The sequence below is a fragment of the Pseudonaja textilis genome, chromosome 2 (genome assembly GCF_049901715.1).
Source record: "Pseudonaja textilis isolate UNSWEBS1 chromosome 2, rPseTex1.2, whole genome shotgun sequence".
NCBI classification, from domain to species: domain Eukaryota; kingdom Metazoa; phylum Chordata; class Lepidosauria; order Squamata; family Elapidae; genus Pseudonaja; species Pseudonaja textilis.
Window position 1 is genome coordinate 1,541,043 of NC_141991.1, and position 17,402 is coordinate 1,558,444.

General features: G+C 43.7%; 3 protein-coding genes across 12 annotated transcripts in view; all 3 read right to left on the bottom strand.

Annotated features, from left to right (window-relative positions):
- Positions 1–17,402, bottom strand: part of LOC113454189 (uncharacterized) — a 94,835-nt gene that overhangs the window by 52,183 nt on the left and 25,250 nt on the right. For 2 of the 5 annotated variants that reach the window (XM_087928083.1, XM_087928084.1), the window contains exon 2: positions 2,861–5,656. In XM_087928083.1, coding sequence (XP_087784209.1) covers positions 3,416–5,302 — 1,887 coding nt within the window. In that variant the 5' untranslated portion in view covers positions 5,303–5,656 and the 3' untranslated portion in view covers positions 2,861–3,415. Of the gene's footprint in view, positions 1–144; positions 5,657–7,189; positions 8,831–14,294; positions 14,430–17,402 lie in introns of those variants that run through there. The other 3 variants (XM_087928086.1, XM_087928085.1, XM_087928088.1) reach the window with 3 other exon arrangements.
- Positions 1–17,402, bottom strand: part of LOC113454017 (uncharacterized) — an 81,641-nt gene that overhangs the window by 52,183 nt on the left and 12,056 nt on the right. Inside the window, exon 1 of one of the 2 annotated variants that reach the window (XM_087928401.1) lies at positions 14,295–14,334. The exons of the other annotated variant lie outside the window; for it this stretch is intronic. The gene's annotated coding sequence lies outside the window, so the exon portion shown is untranslated. Of the gene's footprint in view, positions 1–14,294; positions 14,335–17,402 lie in introns of those variants that run through there. 2 annotated transcript variants of the gene reach the window in all.
- LOC113452989 (uncharacterized) overlaps positions 1–17,402 on the bottom strand; it is a 56,647-nt gene that overhangs the window by 14,003 nt on the left and 25,242 nt on the right. Inside the window, exons 1-2 of one of the 5 annotated variants that reach the window (XM_087928099.1) lie at positions 14,295–14,343; positions 13,527–13,659 (exon numbers count right to left, since the gene is read on the bottom strand). The exons of 3 other annotated variants lie outside the window; for them this stretch is intronic. The gene's annotated coding sequence lies outside the window, so the exon portion shown is untranslated. Of the gene's footprint in view, positions 1–13,526; positions 13,660–14,294; positions 14,390–17,402 lie in introns of those variants that run through there. One more of the 5 variants, XM_087928097.1, reaches the window with a different exon arrangement.

Sequence of the window (17,402 nt, forward strand, 5' to 3'; positions counted from 1 at the left end):
GCTGTGCAGATAGCATACTTGGATTTCAGCAAGCCATTGGACAAATCTTTACGGAAAATGAATGGTGTAAAAATGAAGGCGGAGAGACTCAGAGCAATTCAGTGCTTGTAGTCAGACATGGAAATTGAAAAAAAAAATCAAAAATTGGAAAGAATAGAACAATTCTTTATTAGCCAAGTGTGCTTTAGACACACAAGGAAATGGTCTCTGGTGCATACACTTTCAATATACATAAAAAGTGATAGTCACAGATTATATCATAAGGCAATCATAAGTCATAAGATACAACAATAATTGATCACATAATATACTGGAAGTCCCCAAAAGTTTCCCCAGCCACTGAGATGCCAAAGAGAGTAAGACTTGAGACGAAACTTGCAAAAATAACAGCTTTTTTATTCTTTGGCCAAAGCAAAAAGTCTGGGTGGATACTATATCCAAAACATACAGACAAAATGCATGTAAGGAATAGCCGCACCCTGCAAGAGTGGCTCAGAGTGCATTTCATGCTCCTAGGCAGCCCCCCCCCCCCCCAGTTATCTATGGAGCAGGATGTTCCTGGGAATTGTCTCCAAGGATGTGCCTAATTCTGAGGCAAATTGCAGAAGTGAGAAACCAGATAGAGAAGGATACAATTCTTTTATAAAATGGATTCCTAACAAATTATTCCTAACCATAGCAAAATCGTACAAGCAACTTCTTTTAACAGAAGAAAAGAGCAATGGTTAGATTGATTCATATCAAGATGACAAGGATAATAGCAGTACAGTCTACCATATGGATAAATATCTTTGGACAGAAGACAATGGTGTGGGAGCTCAGTGTTTAGCAGAGTGATGGCACAGGGGAAGAAACTAACTTTGTGTTTAGTCGTTTTGGCAGGCAATGCCCTGAGGGGGAGATGTTGAAATGAAATAACCAGAAGAAAGATTGGCTAGATAGATTTCTAAACTGAAACACTCTACGCGGCATTTTATTCCAACAGTTCAACCCTGTTTGGAGCCCAACTGTTCAGGTATTTAATTTAAAATCTGGAACAGTAAAGTGCACAGTGGACCAGAACATACAATGGTGATTGGTTAGTTGGAGAATGCGGCTTCCTGCATGAGGCAATCTACTTTATGATTGGTTGCTGGGAGTAAAGGGGGCGTTCCCCATTTTCCCGCCTTTTGCTTCTGTGTGCTCTGTATGCTGTTATGAGATTTACCTCAGAATGTAGTGATGTGCCTAACTTATTTGCACTAAACATAATAGATTTTTTAAAACTACAGTCAGTGTCTCTGTCTTAATTTGGACACCAGCTGCATAATTCCCTCACACCAACCAAGCCAACTATTGGGCAGATTCCAGTCTGTTCCCCAAAATGCAGGGTTTGCAGTTATTAGAGCTCCCAAATTTGTCAATTGACATGGAATTCTCTTATATTCTTCTTTGTTGTTTAATGACCCTGTAATGTATCCTTTGAGAGGTGGAGTCAGAGCAACTTAATGGTGTTGAGTGTTTACTGGCCAGATGCCCTTCCTGTCACCAATGCAGAGTTCAGCAGATATATTTTCATTGTGCCCAGAGAGAACTGTCTGCCTCTACCTAGGATTGAACTCACAACCTCCTGATTTTGAGGTAAGAGCTTTACCGCACCACTCACCTGGAATATTTTTTATCTTTTTTCATATTTCATAGGAAAACCCATTCTCACTTTGGAATGCCAGATAAATATATTTTACTTCCATGACTTGAAGGAGGAACATTATGCAAAACTGAGAACCAAGATGGTATGATTTGAGAAGCACAGTATTTGACTTACACTAAGAAGATTCAATTCCGAATTGCGAGTCTGGAATGAGCAAGTAGGATTTACCTTTCTCTCTCTTTTGCAAAAGGGTTAGCGAGGAATGAATAAAAGAAGTACGATTTATGACTCAAATTGTTCTAGAAAATAAACTATACAAAGTTCAAGGAATCTGGAAGATGAACAAATGCAAAATAAATCAAATTGCAGGTGAGAAAACCCCAGAGAACAAAAATTATACTGTAGTGGAACAATCAAAAACATTATTTAGACTTTTCTTTGAGTAAGACATTTCTAGAAATATTTAAAAAACAGTAATTAAAAAGCATCCATAACTGTATATTATTTATATTTTACATGAAATGAAGGCATTAAAACTATTTATTTTCAAACAACCAAAGAATACTTAATGTGCACCCGTCTATCTGCATCCTAAGTATATTCACATTTATTTACTTATTAAATATGTATGTCACCCATCTCACTGTCCCAAGTCATTAAGTTGATGAATTAACTACAGCAAAAAGTTCAGGCTGAGGGGCAATTAAAGCCTATCATGACAAAATTAATGGCTCTCGTGAAATAATGTATCTTTAGAAACATTACTGAAGAATGTTAGTATCCAGGCAGGGGCGAGGCAGCTATTCTTATTACAAGTAGTCCTCAACTTACAACCACAACTGAGCCCAAAATTTGAGTTCATAAACGAGATATTTGTTAAGTGAGTTTTGTCCCATTTTATGACCTTTCTTGCCGCATTGTTAATTTAGTTGTTAAATTAGTAACACAGTTGTTAAGTGAATCTGGCTTCCCCATTGATTTGGATTTTCAGAAGGTCACAAAAGGGGATCCCATGACCCCAGGACATTGAAACCATCAGTTGCCAAGCATCTGAATGTTGATGCTGCCGTGGTCCTAAGTATGAAAAAGGATCATAAGTCACTTATTTCAGTGATGTCTTAACTTTGAATGGTCACTACATGAATGGTTGTTTTAAGTAAAGGACTATCAGTATCTTGGAATGGTTACTGTCTTTTTAATACTACATTCAAACCACTGCGCCCCCAGGACTCCTATCTTTCTGTACTATATCAAATTGGATGCAATAAGAATGGTTTTGATGCCTTAGGAATATTCTTATTATACAGTTATATTTAGTTTCTTACAATGCTTTCAGAAAACTCTTGTTGAAATCCTAATTCTCATTTACTGATTCATTGATTTTTGCAAGAAAATCCTCTTGTGTCTGAGCATTTCTCAGGGTTGAGTCTCTTGTGTCTAAATAAATTTGGCTCTTTGGCTGAAAATAATCCAGCAAGCTGAAAATAAGTAATGTATATCCTTGTGAACTCTTGAAAATTTTCTAAGATCCCATTAAGCTTTCCTTCCAATCAGAAAACCGATGGCCTTTCTCCTGTAGTAAAGTTGTGACTGAAACACTGACCACAGTTTGGGCATCTGAATGGCTTCTGATCTGTGTGTAAATTGACATGATTTATTAAATTAGACCTACTTGTGAAAGCTTTCTGACAAATGGGACATTCAAAGGGCTCCTCTTCTGTGTCAGTTACCTATTATTCCACCAGGTGGGAATTCCAACTAAAACTTTTCCCACAATCTAAGCACTCATCCTGTGTGAATCCTCTGGTGTCTCACCAGGTCAGACTTCCAACTGAAAGCTTTCCCACAATTTGGGCACTCATAGGGTTTATTTCCCATGTGAGTCCTCTGGTGTATCACCAGGTTGCCATTCTGACTAAAATTTTTCCCACAATCGGAACACTTATATGGTTTCTCTCCTGTATGGGTCCTCTGGTGTCTCTCCAGGTTGGAATTCTGATTGAAACATTTCCCACAAACTGAACACTCATATGGTTTCTCCCCTGTATGCGTCCTATGGTGTATGAGAAGATTGGAATTCTGCTGGAAACTTTTCCCACAATCCGGACACTCATATGGTTTGTCGCCTGTGTGAGTCCTCTGTTGTTGCACATGGTTGGAATTCCAATTGAAATGTTTCTCTCCTGTGTGAGTCCTCATATGCGTCACAAGGGCAGAATTATTATTGAAACTTTTCCCACAATCTGGACACTCATACGGTTTCTCCCCAGTGTGAGTCCTCTGGTGTTGCACAAGGTTAGAGTTCTGACTGAAACTTTTTCCACAATCCGGACACTCATATGGTTTCTCCCCAGTGTGAATCCTCTGGTGTTGCAAAAGGCTGGATTTATTATTGAAACTTTTCCCACAATCCGAACACTCATATGGTTTCTCCCCAGTGTGAGTCCTTTGGTGTATCACCAGACAAGATTTCTGACGGAAACTTTTTCCACACTCTGGACACTCATACGGTTTCTCTCCTGTGTGAATCCTCTGGTGCATGACCAGATTGGAATTCTGCAGGAAACTTTTCCCACAGTATAGACACTCATATGGATTCTCCCCTGTGTGAGTCCTCTGGTGTATCACCAGACGAAAGTTCTGACTGAAACATTTCCCACAATCAGAACACTCATATGGTTTCTCGCCCGTGTGAGTCCTCTGGTGTAACACCAGGTTAGAGTTCTGAGTAAAACTTTTCCCACAGTATAGACATTCATATGGTTTCTCTCCTGTGTGAGTCCTCTGGTGTTGCACAAGGCTAGAATTATTATTGAAACTTTTCCCACAATCCGAACACTCATATGGTTTCTCCCCAGTGTGAGTCCTCTGGTGTATCACCAGGTTAGAGTTCTGAATGAAACTTTCCCCACAATCTGGACACTCATATGGTTTCTCTCCTGTGTGTGTCCTCTGATGTATGACCAGATTGGAATTCTGCTGGAAACTTTTCCCACAGTATAGACACTCATATGGTTTCTCTCCTGTGTGAGTCCTCTGGTGCTTCACAAGGTTAGAATAATTATTGAAGCTTTTCCCACAATCTGGACACTCATAAGGTTTTTCCCCAGTGTGAGTTCTCTGGTGCGTAAGCAAGTAGGCACTACGACTAAAGCTTTTCCCACAATCTGGACACTCATATGGTTTCTCCCCTGTGTGAGTTCTCTGGTGTATCATCAGGGAAGAGTTCCGACTGAAACTTTTCCCACACTCTGGGCACTCATATGGTTTCTCGCCCGTGTGAGTTCTCTGGTGTAACACCAGGTAAGAGTTCCGACTGAAACTTTTCCCACACTCTGGACACTCAAATGGTTTCTCTCCGGTGTGTGTCCTTTTGTGTATCACCAGCGTGGCATGCTTACTAAACTTTTTGCCACACTCTGGGCACTGGTAGGGCTTTTCTGCAATATGGGTTCTTTTATGCTCAAGAAGTTGGGAAGTGTAGCGAAAAACTTCACCATATTCCGGGCATTCGTATGGCTTTTCACCAGTGTGGATCTTCTGATCCATAATCAGCTCTGATTTGTAGTCTGTGCTTTTCTGACAATATGAATATCTGTCGAGCTTTTCCACCCCTGATAGTCTTAGATTCTTGAGGTGGTCAAAAATATTTGTTATCTTTTTTTGGATCATTCAAGCTGTTTCTTTCCTCACAGGTTGAGGCCTGCATTATTGTCTGGAATGAGTTCTTCCTCCCCACAGACTTCTAGATATTTCCTCTTTTTCTGAATCTGGAAATATTCCACCTTTTATTTTTGTTATAATGTTTCCTTGAGTTCCACACACAATACTTGTTTATCAGCTCAAAAATCTTTTCCTAATTTTTTTTTCTTGTCTCTTCCTGGCTGGGGAAGGGAAAGAGTTTTGTAATTATCTGGAAGAAAGGGAAAAGAAGTTGTTTCCCAGATGTACCGGATTTGCTTTCCTTTTTAAAGCTGCTGCTGCTTCTCTGCCATCCAGAAGGGGTTTTTTTGGCATTTCCTTTGTCTGTAAGATTCACAAAAAGAGATACTTTAATTACTCTTTATAATATTTCTGCAAGATGTGAAAATAAAAGAAAAAAGCATACATAACAATGAAAAAGCAAACATGTCAAAATGCTAGATTAACCACTTGCCATTCATTATGACACATAAAAGACTAACTTCATATATTCATACAGTCATGGAATTCTATTGTTGACCTGTGCAAATCACAGATGGTTAGCACTGCAAAATTTTATAATCAGATAGATACCTAGAAATACTAAGGATAAGAACACGAATACACATATATTAACGAAAAATACAGAAACACACCCCACAATCTGTGTGTACCATATGTATGTATCAGTGGTGGGATTCAAATCATTTAACAGGTTCTGTGGGCGTGGCTAGGTAGCCATGGCTAGGTGGTCATGTGACTGGGTTGGCATGTATGTGCTCATGTGACTGGGTGGGCATGGCCAACTCAATGTCACCCACGTCAAGGAGTGCCTCGCCTGGCCCCAGGCTTTGGTTGCAAGAACTTCCAGCAGCCTTCCTGGCCACATACTTCCTTGTCCCGCTGCCCCATGTGAGGCGGGAGGCCCAAGAGAAAACTCCTGGTCTGGGCAAACAGCCCTTCATGACCTAGCTAGCCCTTCCTGGGGAGCAAAGCATGGCTTGGACAAACTGATCTGTCCCAAAGGCGAGCTGCAGACCAGCGGTGGTGGCGGCAGAAAGCGAGCTCCAGAACAACGGCGGTGGCAACGCTCTGGGAGGGCAGGCAGATGTCCCGGGGCTGCACATGCACACCGCAGCGGAGCAGTCTCAGCCCAGCACAGCGTCTCCCCCAAGGTTTGCCCTCCCACCTACTGGCTGGGCTGGCCTGGAAGTGGCGCATCCTCTCATGGGCTGGATACGGGACTCGAGGCGGAGGGGAAGGAAAGTGGGTGGCATCGCACGGTGGCCCCATGGAAGCTGAGTGCATCATGCCCAAAAGGCAAGTGTCCCACTGAGGTGGCTCTTTGGCCGAGCGCAGGGCCAGCAGCCCTCCCCTGCTGCCAGCATCGGCTTTACCTTCTAGATCTTCTACACAATTCCGCCGGCCTGAATACATGCCCTTCAGATCCCAACAGGGCCAGTTCATGGCTGCCAGCGATGGGCAGCCCTCGAGGGAGACACCACCCTGGGGTCAAGACTTCTGCTCCAATGTGGTACACATGTGCAACCCTGGGACATCAGCTCGCTCTCCTGGGGTGGCGGCGGCACCGGGTGCTGGCCTCATTGGGATCTGAAGGGCAGGGCATTTGGGCTGGCGGAGGCGCGTGGAAAGTCTGCAGCTCTCCAGGAAGGGCTCCATTGTGGAGGGCTGTTCTCAAGACTTCTCGGACCACAAGAAGCAGTAGGAGGCTGAGGGAGAGGAATGGATTGAGGTGGAGAGAAACAGATTGAGGCTGAGAGAAGTGGCAGGAGGCGGAGGGCGAGAGAAAAGGAAGGCTTTGGAGACAAATACCCTTACCAGTCCTGCTTCCCAGAGGGATTTCCCGATCACGCTTACCTCTGCCTTGAGGCTTCTGCTGCTGGAGCAGAGATCGGTGAAGGAAGGCAGAGGCAGAGAGCTGGGCCACGGCCGCCATGTGGTAGGCCCCGTCAGAAGGCAGCGAAACTGGCTGGGCCACATGGGAGGCAGCTAGGCCGGGATTCAGGGCTTACTTGCAGGCTCACCCAGGCAGATCAGGGTATTCAGCTGGGCTGCAGGGAGAGTACTGTGTGGGATACAGCCACAGTGGCGAAGGCAGGCGAGCTGGCTGGCCCGCAGGGACCATGTGGTCGAGGCAAGCGAGGGAGCCAGACAGAGAGCAGTAGCTATGCCAGGCAAGTGGGCAAGATGAGGAGTAATATGATGGAGTGGGGCAGAATTTTAGCAACTGGTTTGCTTGAACCGGCCCGAACCAGCTGAATCCCACCACTGGTATGTATATAGAATATCCATGTGTATTTTCTGTCTACAAAATGAAATAGGTACAGTATGTGAGCACTAACAAAATAAATGCCCATACACTAATGGTGAAAGTTTAGGGAACAAATAAGGTGAACAATGTATTGATATATGAAGGCAGATATGACATAGTTACCATTACTGAAACTTTGTGGGAGGAATCTCATGACTGGAATTTACTGATAGAGGGATACAAACTAGTTAAAAGAAACAGACCTAACAAAAGAAGAGGTGGAGTTGCACTATATATAAAAGATCACCACATCTCTACAGAAATACGCAAAACCAAGGATGAAAACCTCCTAGAATCCATATGGGTCAATATAAAAGGAAAGAAAAATGACATTGCTATAGGAATATACTACAGGCCACCCAACCAAGCAGAAGAAATTGACTCAACCCAACCGATTGACTCTTTGCTAGTCAATTAACAATTGTATGTAGGAAACATACCACAAGAGTAATGGGAGACTTTAACTACCCTGATATCAACTGGGAGACAAACTCAGCAGCAGGTAGGAGATTGTCAGATCCGTGTATCTGTCATTTCTTCAGTGGAAGAAGAAAAGGGGGGAGGGGGGGGGGAGACTGATAAAGAAATCCTTTCTTGATGTAACCTGAATATATTTAATCTTCTATTGAATTTGTATAACCTACACATGATACAATGGAGGGAGGAAACCCAGATGGCCGGAACCTATCACCTCTGAGAGGCACAGCCAGGAGAAGAGAAGACCATAAAAATTCCACAGTGAGATGTGTCCCGGGAAACTCTGGAAAAGTTCGTTCTGAAAAGGGGGTGGGGGGAAATTACGTATGCCCTGGAAAACTGAAAAAGATCATTTCTACAAAAGGGGTGGGGGGGAATTAGCATACTGGCTTTTGTTTCACTAAATACACATCGAGATAAGGGGAGGGGTTCTAAACTCCCTTATCTCTCCCTGTATTGCCTGAGAGACCTTAGACGCTGCTTTGAATTCCTACATGAATTGTCTCATCTCAATAAAGGATTCCTTTTGATATGTTTGGTTTTCAGAAGTTCATTCTTGTTAACTGAATGGGAAAAAGTTCTGTAACCTGACATAAAGCAGTGTCTGCAATAGAAGTCAGCCCGGAGAGAATTTAAAAAAATAAATAAATAAAGAAGAAAACCTTTCACTCTACCAAGGGGACCCTGCAAAAGAAGAAAAATGTCTGAATGCAGCAAGAAGAAGGGGGAGCCGAATGCTGTGGAAAAACGTCGACACTTACCCAGCCAGATACTGACTCGGTTATCCCATCGAAGACAGCAAAGCCGCCTGCAAAACCTCCATCAAGCCCCGGTGGTCTATAGGTGTAGGAAAAAGAGAAAGCTGGGACGGAAGAACCAGAGGAGTAACCCTCACCTGGGGTAATCATAAACCCGGGTGGAAATTGGAGCTGGAATCCCTATCGGAAGAATGGGGCGAGGAGCCACCTGCTGACGACCGAATGAGACAGTACATAAATTGCCTCGTGAGGGAAGCCCTGGAGAACCTCGAGGTGAGGGATACACCAGGACAACACAGGAGACCGAGGGAACCAGAAAATGAGAGAACCCGAGCCGCCACCCCGGATCCAGCAGAGATTGATCGGGTAGAGGGACAAGCTGAAGAACCAGCAGCCATACCAGGTATCTGACCCTTAAACGCCCCGGATCAGGGGATTAACCCTGGCCAATCCAGAGACATACAACTGCAAAGGAAGATCCCGCCCTTGGGGGTAAAATTCGATGGAGACCCCCAGAAACTGGGATTTTATTTCCTGGCGCAAGTGCTTACCTACATGCAAGAATATGGGGGGAATTTCCCAACCCAGGGGTCCCGAGTATGAGTCGTCACCCTGGCCCTTGAAGGGGCAGCAGCCAGATGGATGGTGACTCTCTACAACGTCAACGCTCCAGAATTAAGGAACCTTGACAGCTTCATGACGGCCTCATGCCACTGCTTCAAGCAGCCTCTTGCAGATAGAAAAGCCTGCAACTGCATTAGAGTCGTAAAACAAGGCCGTCGCCTGGTAGCAGAATACACCAAGGAATTTTGTGACCTGGCCGGCTGGGTAAACTGGCCAGAGGATATCCTAGTCTATTGGTTCAAAGTTGGACTAAATGACAACCTGTATGCTGCCTGCCTGACCCATGGGGCCCCAAACCTCCTGCACGAATTGTACATGATGGCAGAGGAGGCGGAGATAGACATGACTCAAAACCGGTACCACACTGGCAAGTTTTGGAAAAGATCCCCACTCCAGGGGAAACGGGAAGTTTTCAAACCCTAAACCATCATGACTCCAAGAACGTCTGGTTGCTTTAAGTGTGGAAAGGACGGACACCGCGCAGCAGAATGCTGTTCCCTGCCAGAAAGCTAGACCACCCATCAGGGGGGAAACCCAGAACATCCAGCCCTCAAGGAAAGGAGACTGGCCTGAGAGGCCGAGTAGCTCTGGGATTCCGATCCCCCACAACTCTGAGGAAGAATCCCAAATACTCCAAGGGGACCTGAGCCGGTCCGAAAGCAATCCGGAAGATGACCCGCTGGTAAGCAATCCAATTGAACCAATCGCCCTACCCCTGAGACTGTTTATCCCCAGCTAAGGGAAGGAGGAGGAAGTTGCAGCGTTGCTGGATTTGGAATGCACCCGATGCCTAATAAACCTCTCCCTTGCAGATAAATTGGGAATCCAACTGAAAGAAATGGAAAATCCCATCGCTTTCTACCAATTAGAAGGAACTATAATGGAGGGGGAGCCAGCCAGGTTTACCACAGAACCACTGAAAATAAGACTAGGGAACCATAGTGAGATGCTCACATTTACTGTAACCCCAGGAATGGAAGAGCCGCTGGTCCTAGGTCTCACATGGTTGCAGAAATGGAATCCAAAAATAAATTGGAGGAAAGGAACCGTACAATTCCAGAGAGACGTAGTGTTTGCAAAAAGCTCAGAGGAAAGGAGAAAGAAAGGGACAGAGAACAGAGAGTCAGCCATGACCAGACAATCAGCTGAACCCATTAACATCCCCAATGAGTACCAGGACCTGGCCCAAGCATTTAGTGAGGAAGCTTGTGATGAGCTCCCACCCCATCGAGCCACAGATTGCACTATTGAAATCCTACCAGGGGCTAAACTCCCCAAACCACAAATGTACCGCATGTCTCCCAGAGAACTGAAAGAACTCAAAGCATTTATCAATAAAAATTTTTAAAAGGGGCTTCATCGAACCCACCCGACCAAAAGTAGCTGCCCCGGTATTATTCTGCGAAAAGAAAGATGGCTCCATGCGTCTGTGTGTGAATTACCAAAAATTGAATGCAATTAGCATAGAGAATATCTACCCACACCCCCTCATGAAGGACATGTTAGCCCACCTCTCAAAAGGAAAAACTTTTTCAAAGTTAGACCTACGAGAGGCATATTACCGCATCAGAATAAAGGAAGGGGATGAGTGGAAGATAGCGTTTAACACCCCATTGGGATGCTTCCAATTTAAAGTGCTCCCTTTAGGACTGCAAGGAGCGCCTACCGTGTTTATGCAATTGATCAACAAAACCCTTCATGAATTTTTATATAAAGGACTTTAAGTATATCTTGATGGTATTTTAATCTACACGGAAATGATGGAAGAACACATTGAGCTACTCCGTGCGAAACTCTTAAACGCTAAACTATATGCAAAACTATCTAAATGTGAATTCCACCAAAAATTTTTTTTGACTATTTAGGGTATAGAATATCCCACGAGGGAATAGAGATGGGCCCACAGAAAGTAAAAGCTGTAATGGACTGGGACCCACTGCACACCCGCAAACAACTGTCAAGCTTCCTGGGGTTTGCGAACTTTTATCGCCAATTCATTCCACCTTTTGCAAACATCGCCCTCCCTATCATGAACTTGGTAAAAACGAAGGTGAGGGGAGAAACCCAAACCAAGGCAACCCCTTATCTGGACAATGGAATGCCAAGCGGCATTTGAGAAACTCAAACGTCTATTCTCAGCAGATCTGGTCCTTAAACACCCAGATCCCGAACAACCTTTTGTCATCCAAGCAGACGCTAGTGACGTTGCAGTTGGAGCAGTCCTCCTCCAAAAGAATGGAAGTGGAGAATTACAACCATGCGCTTATATATCCAAGAAACTGACAGAAACCGAGCAAAGATGGGCCATATGGGAGAAAGAGGCATATGCTGTGCAGTGGGCAATGTTCATATGGAGACATTTCCTGGAAGGAAACCAAATCCCCTTTGAAGTATGGACTGATCACAAAAATCTGGAAGCCCTGAGAAATCCACGGAAACTCTCCGAAAAACAAGCAAGGTGGGCTCAATACTTCAAACGGTTTAATTTCACTCTCAAATATTTTCCTGGGAGAAAGAACTTCTTAGCAGATGCACTGTCCAGAAAATCTCAATAAAACAGCAAAAAGATTGAGGTTATAAAACCGATGAGCCAACTGATCCAACTAGCAGCCAAAGTAATCACCCGGGCACAAGAGAAAAAAAAATCATCCCTGACTGAAGACACGTCAATATTTAAGGAGGCACTACTTAAGGACGACTGGCTCCAAGCTAACAAAAACACTTGTTTACTCAAAGATGGACTGGCTTGGGTAGAAAACAAACTTTATGTCCCTGCAAGCCAGAGAATGGACCTCATGAAACGTTGCCACGACTCCAAAACAGTGGGACACTTGGGGTTTGTAAAAACCCTGCACCTCATCAAAAGACAATTTTGGTGGCCGTCCCTCAAAAAGGACATTGAAAACTATGTTGCAAGCTGCCCCACCTGTGCTGCTGCAAAGAGAAGACAAGGAAAATATACTAGACTTTTACAAACAGTAGCAGACCCTTCTGCACCCTGGAAAGAGATTTCTAGGGACTTTATAATGGAGCTTCCTGAAAATGCTGGAAATATTGTCATTTGGGTTGTAACTGATTTTTTTTCCAAACAGGTTCACTTTATTCCATGACAAAAAATCCCAACTGCAAAGGCATTGGCAAAGATGTTCCTAATGCACGTTTATCGCCTTCATGGAGTAATGCAAGACTTTAACTACCCTTTAACTATCAACTGGGAGACAAACTCAGCAGCAGATAGGAGATTGAACAGATTTCTAACCAACCTAGCCGACAACTTTGTCATCCAAAAGGTAGAGGAGGGAACAAGAGGCAAAACTATACTGGACCAAGTTCATATTAATAAAGAAGAAGTGATAGAAGGAATTGAAGTTACTGGAACCTTTGCTGAAAGTTATCATGCCATATAATCCAACCTGTGTCTTAAACTAGAAGAGTTGATTTTAACAAACTCAGAGAGACCTTAAGCTAAATTTCATGGATAAAAATCCTGAAGGGGAAAAAATGGGAAACACTGAAAAATATGATCATAAAAGCCCAGTCCAACACAATAACACTAAAAAAGAAAAACAAGAAATCCAAGACAAAACCAGAATGAAGTCATAAAGAACTCTCTGATACACGGAAAGACAAAAAGGGTAAGTACAAAAAAATGGAAAGAGGGACATACAACTAAGGCAGAATATCAGCAGATAGCCTGAATCTGCAAAGATGAACTCAGGAAAGCAAAGGCGCAGAATGATCATAGACTTGCAACAAAAGACAATTGAAAAAAAGTTTCTTTCAACATATAAAGAACAAAAAGAAGTCAAGGAAACAGTTGGTTCACTGAAGAGTGAAGATAGCAAGGAAGTAAAAGGCAGGAGAGAGAAAGCAGAGTAGTATTCTTTGCATCAGTCTTCACACAAAAGGAAACTATTTCCCAACCTACCAAAAATATAACTGTAAAAGACAGACTAGAAATAAAAATTAAAATAAATAAGAAAATGATACTAATACCTGTCTAACCTTGATAAATATAAATCACCTGATGGGTTACAGCCCAGAGTTCTGAAAAAGCTGGTAGATGTCATCTCAGAACCATTGTATCATATCTTTAAAAAATCTCGGAGCACTGGGGAACTATCAGAGGTTCGGAAAAGAGCTGATGTGGTTCCCATCTTCAAAAAAGGAATAAAAACAGACCCACAAAACTACAGACCAATCACCCTAACATCAATATCTGGAAAGATACTGGGAAAAAATAATTTAAAAGAAACCTGTGACTAAGTGACTAAATTAGCAGACCAGCAACAAACCAGACCACAACCTACTTCTTACTCAGCTAGAAAAATGTGGGATAGACAACATCCCCACCAGATGAATTTGTAGCTGGCTGACAAACAGTACTGGGCAAGTAATTCTTAAGGGTACCGGATCCACATGGAGGGGACTAAGCAGTGGGGTACCACAAGGTTCTGCCTTAGGCCCAGGACTCTTCAGGATCTTCCTAAAGGAAGGAGAACTCTTCAAAGCTGCAGATGACACTCAGCTGGCAGGAAGAGCCAACACCCCGGGAGAAAAGCTCAGGATCCAAAAAGATCTTGACAGACTTGAACTATGGGCTCCATCCAACACAATGAAAATTAATGAAAAGTTTTACATCTGGGCAGAAAAAAACAGAGATTAGCTGAAAAACAGAAACTGTGAGAGGGGCCTTGGAGTCTCAATGGACATGAACCAGCAACTACAAGGTGGAGCGAACCGAAAAGCCCGACTTGCTCCCGGCCGCTCCTCCGACCTGCCCTCCGCTCACCTTCCAGCTGCCGCTTCTTCGACTCAGGGAAAAGTGCAACAGCCACCGCAATCCTCCATTGGGAAGCCGGAAGACGAGGTTTCTCAATGTTTCCCTTTCCATAGTCGCTCTAGAAATCCGCGACTCTATGGTCTCAATTCCTTTCGGTTCAGCTACAGGCGCCGGCTACAGTATTGTCGACTATCCAGGCGCGCTTATTGCCTAACCATAGAGCGCCATCTAGCCAACAATGGCTAGATCGTCCGAGTTCTAGCTTCATAATATTAGCCGGGTACTTGCTGGCTCCTAAAAGTTCTTGAAGTTGTTATTTTTGGGCTCAGCCCCTAAATGATTAACAGCCTGCCATCTTCATCTTATTAATAGAAAAATACGGGACAAAACTTGGCAGTTTCTCCCACGTTGTTTCCAATGACATTTAAATAGGAGATACTATCACCTCTCTGTATTACTATTATGCTCTCTGCTCACTCGAGCTGCCTTCCCAATTTCCAGAATACTAAGATTTCAGCCTTGAGAATTCCCAGGCTGCTTCGGCAAAACACTTGGAGGTCACTAGATTGCAGGCTGGAAGCTGATCTGAGGTCAAAGACTCTGCATCCTAAAAAATTTTTATTACGGATTCACTTGAGAGCCAGTTGTGGCTGTGAAGGATTAGATGGAGGGTCATATGTGAAAATAGGATCCGGGTATGGATGGAATGGACATGAAAGAGAGGAATATGAATTCTGATACATTTTCTATTGTCTTCATTTTTTGTGCCTAAAGCAGTCTTGCTCCTTCCTGTGCCTCTCTATAGCAGGAGGAGGGTCACGGGGGAGTGCTGTTGCTGTCTCAGACAAAGATTTAAAACTGCTTTTACTTTTCTCTGTGGAAAGGGGGGGGGGTGTCACGGGGTGGAGCTACCTTGAGCTGCTCTGCAATAGAAAAGGGGTTGGAACTGCACATTCTTAGCGAGGCAGAAGTTAGCACCTTAAACCACTAGCCATGATATTAGGGACAAGAATAGCTTGTTTATGAGAAAAAAAACCCCAAACCACATACCTGGCACATGAAATTAGGACACTTTGCAAGATACCTGTGATCTGGGGTGAAACATAGGTGACACGACATAAAACTATGTAGAGGGCTGAGATACAAATAACCAATCAATATTATCTGTTATGCGTGCATTATTAGGGGAAGGGCAAAGGGCTGAATGAGACCATCCCTTGATTATAAAAATTGCTGAAAGATTGTAATTGGGGCCTTTGGTTATCTTTTGAACCAGGGTCCTTATATCTTGGTACCAAAATAAACGTATATTGTATCACACCTTGTGTCCAGTGACTTATCGGCTTCGACACCTAGCAAGAGTCCAGTTTGGGGGACTACAGTTGCTCCTGGATCTGCAGACCCTGGCTATGCTCAATCATGTATTCATAGCCATGTTTATGCTTGTACCTGTTATCTAATAATCACTTGACAAAATAAATACATACATACATACATATATACATACATACATACATCCTCAGGCCTGGAACTCTGAGGCAATCTGATATATGCTCAGATGGTTCCATGGCTGAGGTGGCAATTTGCATCCATTTTATTGCCTAGGCGGGGTTGTATAATTGCTTTTATATTAGTTACTGCTTAGCAGGGGTGGGATTCAAATTTCTTAACAACCGGTCCTGTGGGCGTGGTCTAATTTGTGGGTGTGGCTTGGTGGTCATGTGACAGGTAGGAGTGGCTTGCTGATCGGGCGTGGCTATGTGGTCATGTGACTGAGTGGGTGTGGCTATGTGGTCATGTGACTGGGGTGGGCGTGCCATGTTGCTGGCAACCCAAATTTAAGTGGTCCTCAATGACCACATGCTCGCTTAGTGGCCAGTTGCTTAGCAAGTGCTTTTTGCCAGTTTCCAAGGCCTGGGGAACCCTGGAGAGGGCAAGGCGAGGGCAGCTACAGGGAGGGCTGCAGAGGGCTAGGCGAGGCCAACTCAACATCACTTCTTTGCCCTAATGACTCAGTATTAAAAAAGATATACCAAAACAAAAGGTAGTTTATTATGTCATGTCTTTAATGCTTAAATAATAAAAAGGTACACGAAACTATATTGTTACAGCATTTTAAAATATTAATCAAAAACTATTATATAACAAAACTTTACAAAAAAAAAACTTATTTAAACTACTCCCAAATTGCTTTTCTATTATCGTCCCAAGTTACAGTTTTCTTGTGTTTAACACAAGCATCATCAGCTGTGTGATGTGCCTGTAACCACTTTTTACAACAGGAACAGGGTCCCATTCTTGCACAGGGAAGCCAATTAGACTGATGGTCAGGAAGTTTGTAATATTGGAAACTGTAAGGCGACTCCTGCCTTCTGAACATATTATGTTCATCTGTGCGAAGCCCCATTCCGCCTCTGCTGAACTGACTGCAATTTTTCTTTGGTCAAAATTTCAAATCTTCTGCAATACTTGCAACCTATTTTTTTTATGGGAACCGTCCAGTCCGTCATATTTTTCCCTAAGATTATTGTACTGCTGCAGTGTCCAGCAGTCAGGAAGGTTCCCTTCAATATCTGATTCAGCTCTTCCAGTACTTGATGATGTGCTGGCTCCTTCCTCTGGTCGTGGTGTGGATGATGTGCTGGCTCCGTTTCTTCGATGGATGATGTGCTGGCTCTTTCCTCTGGTCCTGGTGTTTTTTTTAAAAAATGGGTTTTTTTACTTTGGAGAAGCAGATAGGGGTAGGGGCCGGGTCAGCGAAGGGAGGGGTGAGCAGGGAAGAATGAGGAAGAGATTTTCGCATGTGCGCAGTAAAACAAATGGTTTTTTTTAAAAAAAAAGTTTTTTTTTACTTTGGAGCGGCGGATAGGGGTGGGGGCTGGGGCAGTGAATCGAGGAACGGGTGGGGAAGAATGGGGAAGGGATTTTCGCATGTGCACAGTAAAAAAAATGGTGTTTTTTATTTAAAAAATGGGTTTTTACTTTGGAGTGGCAGATAGAGGCAGGGGCCAGGGCAGTGAAGGGAGGGGCAGGTGGGGGAGAATGAGGAAGGGAATTTCGTGCATGTGCAGTAATAAAAATTGTTTTTGGCCTGTAGGAGCGGCAGAGAGGGGTGGG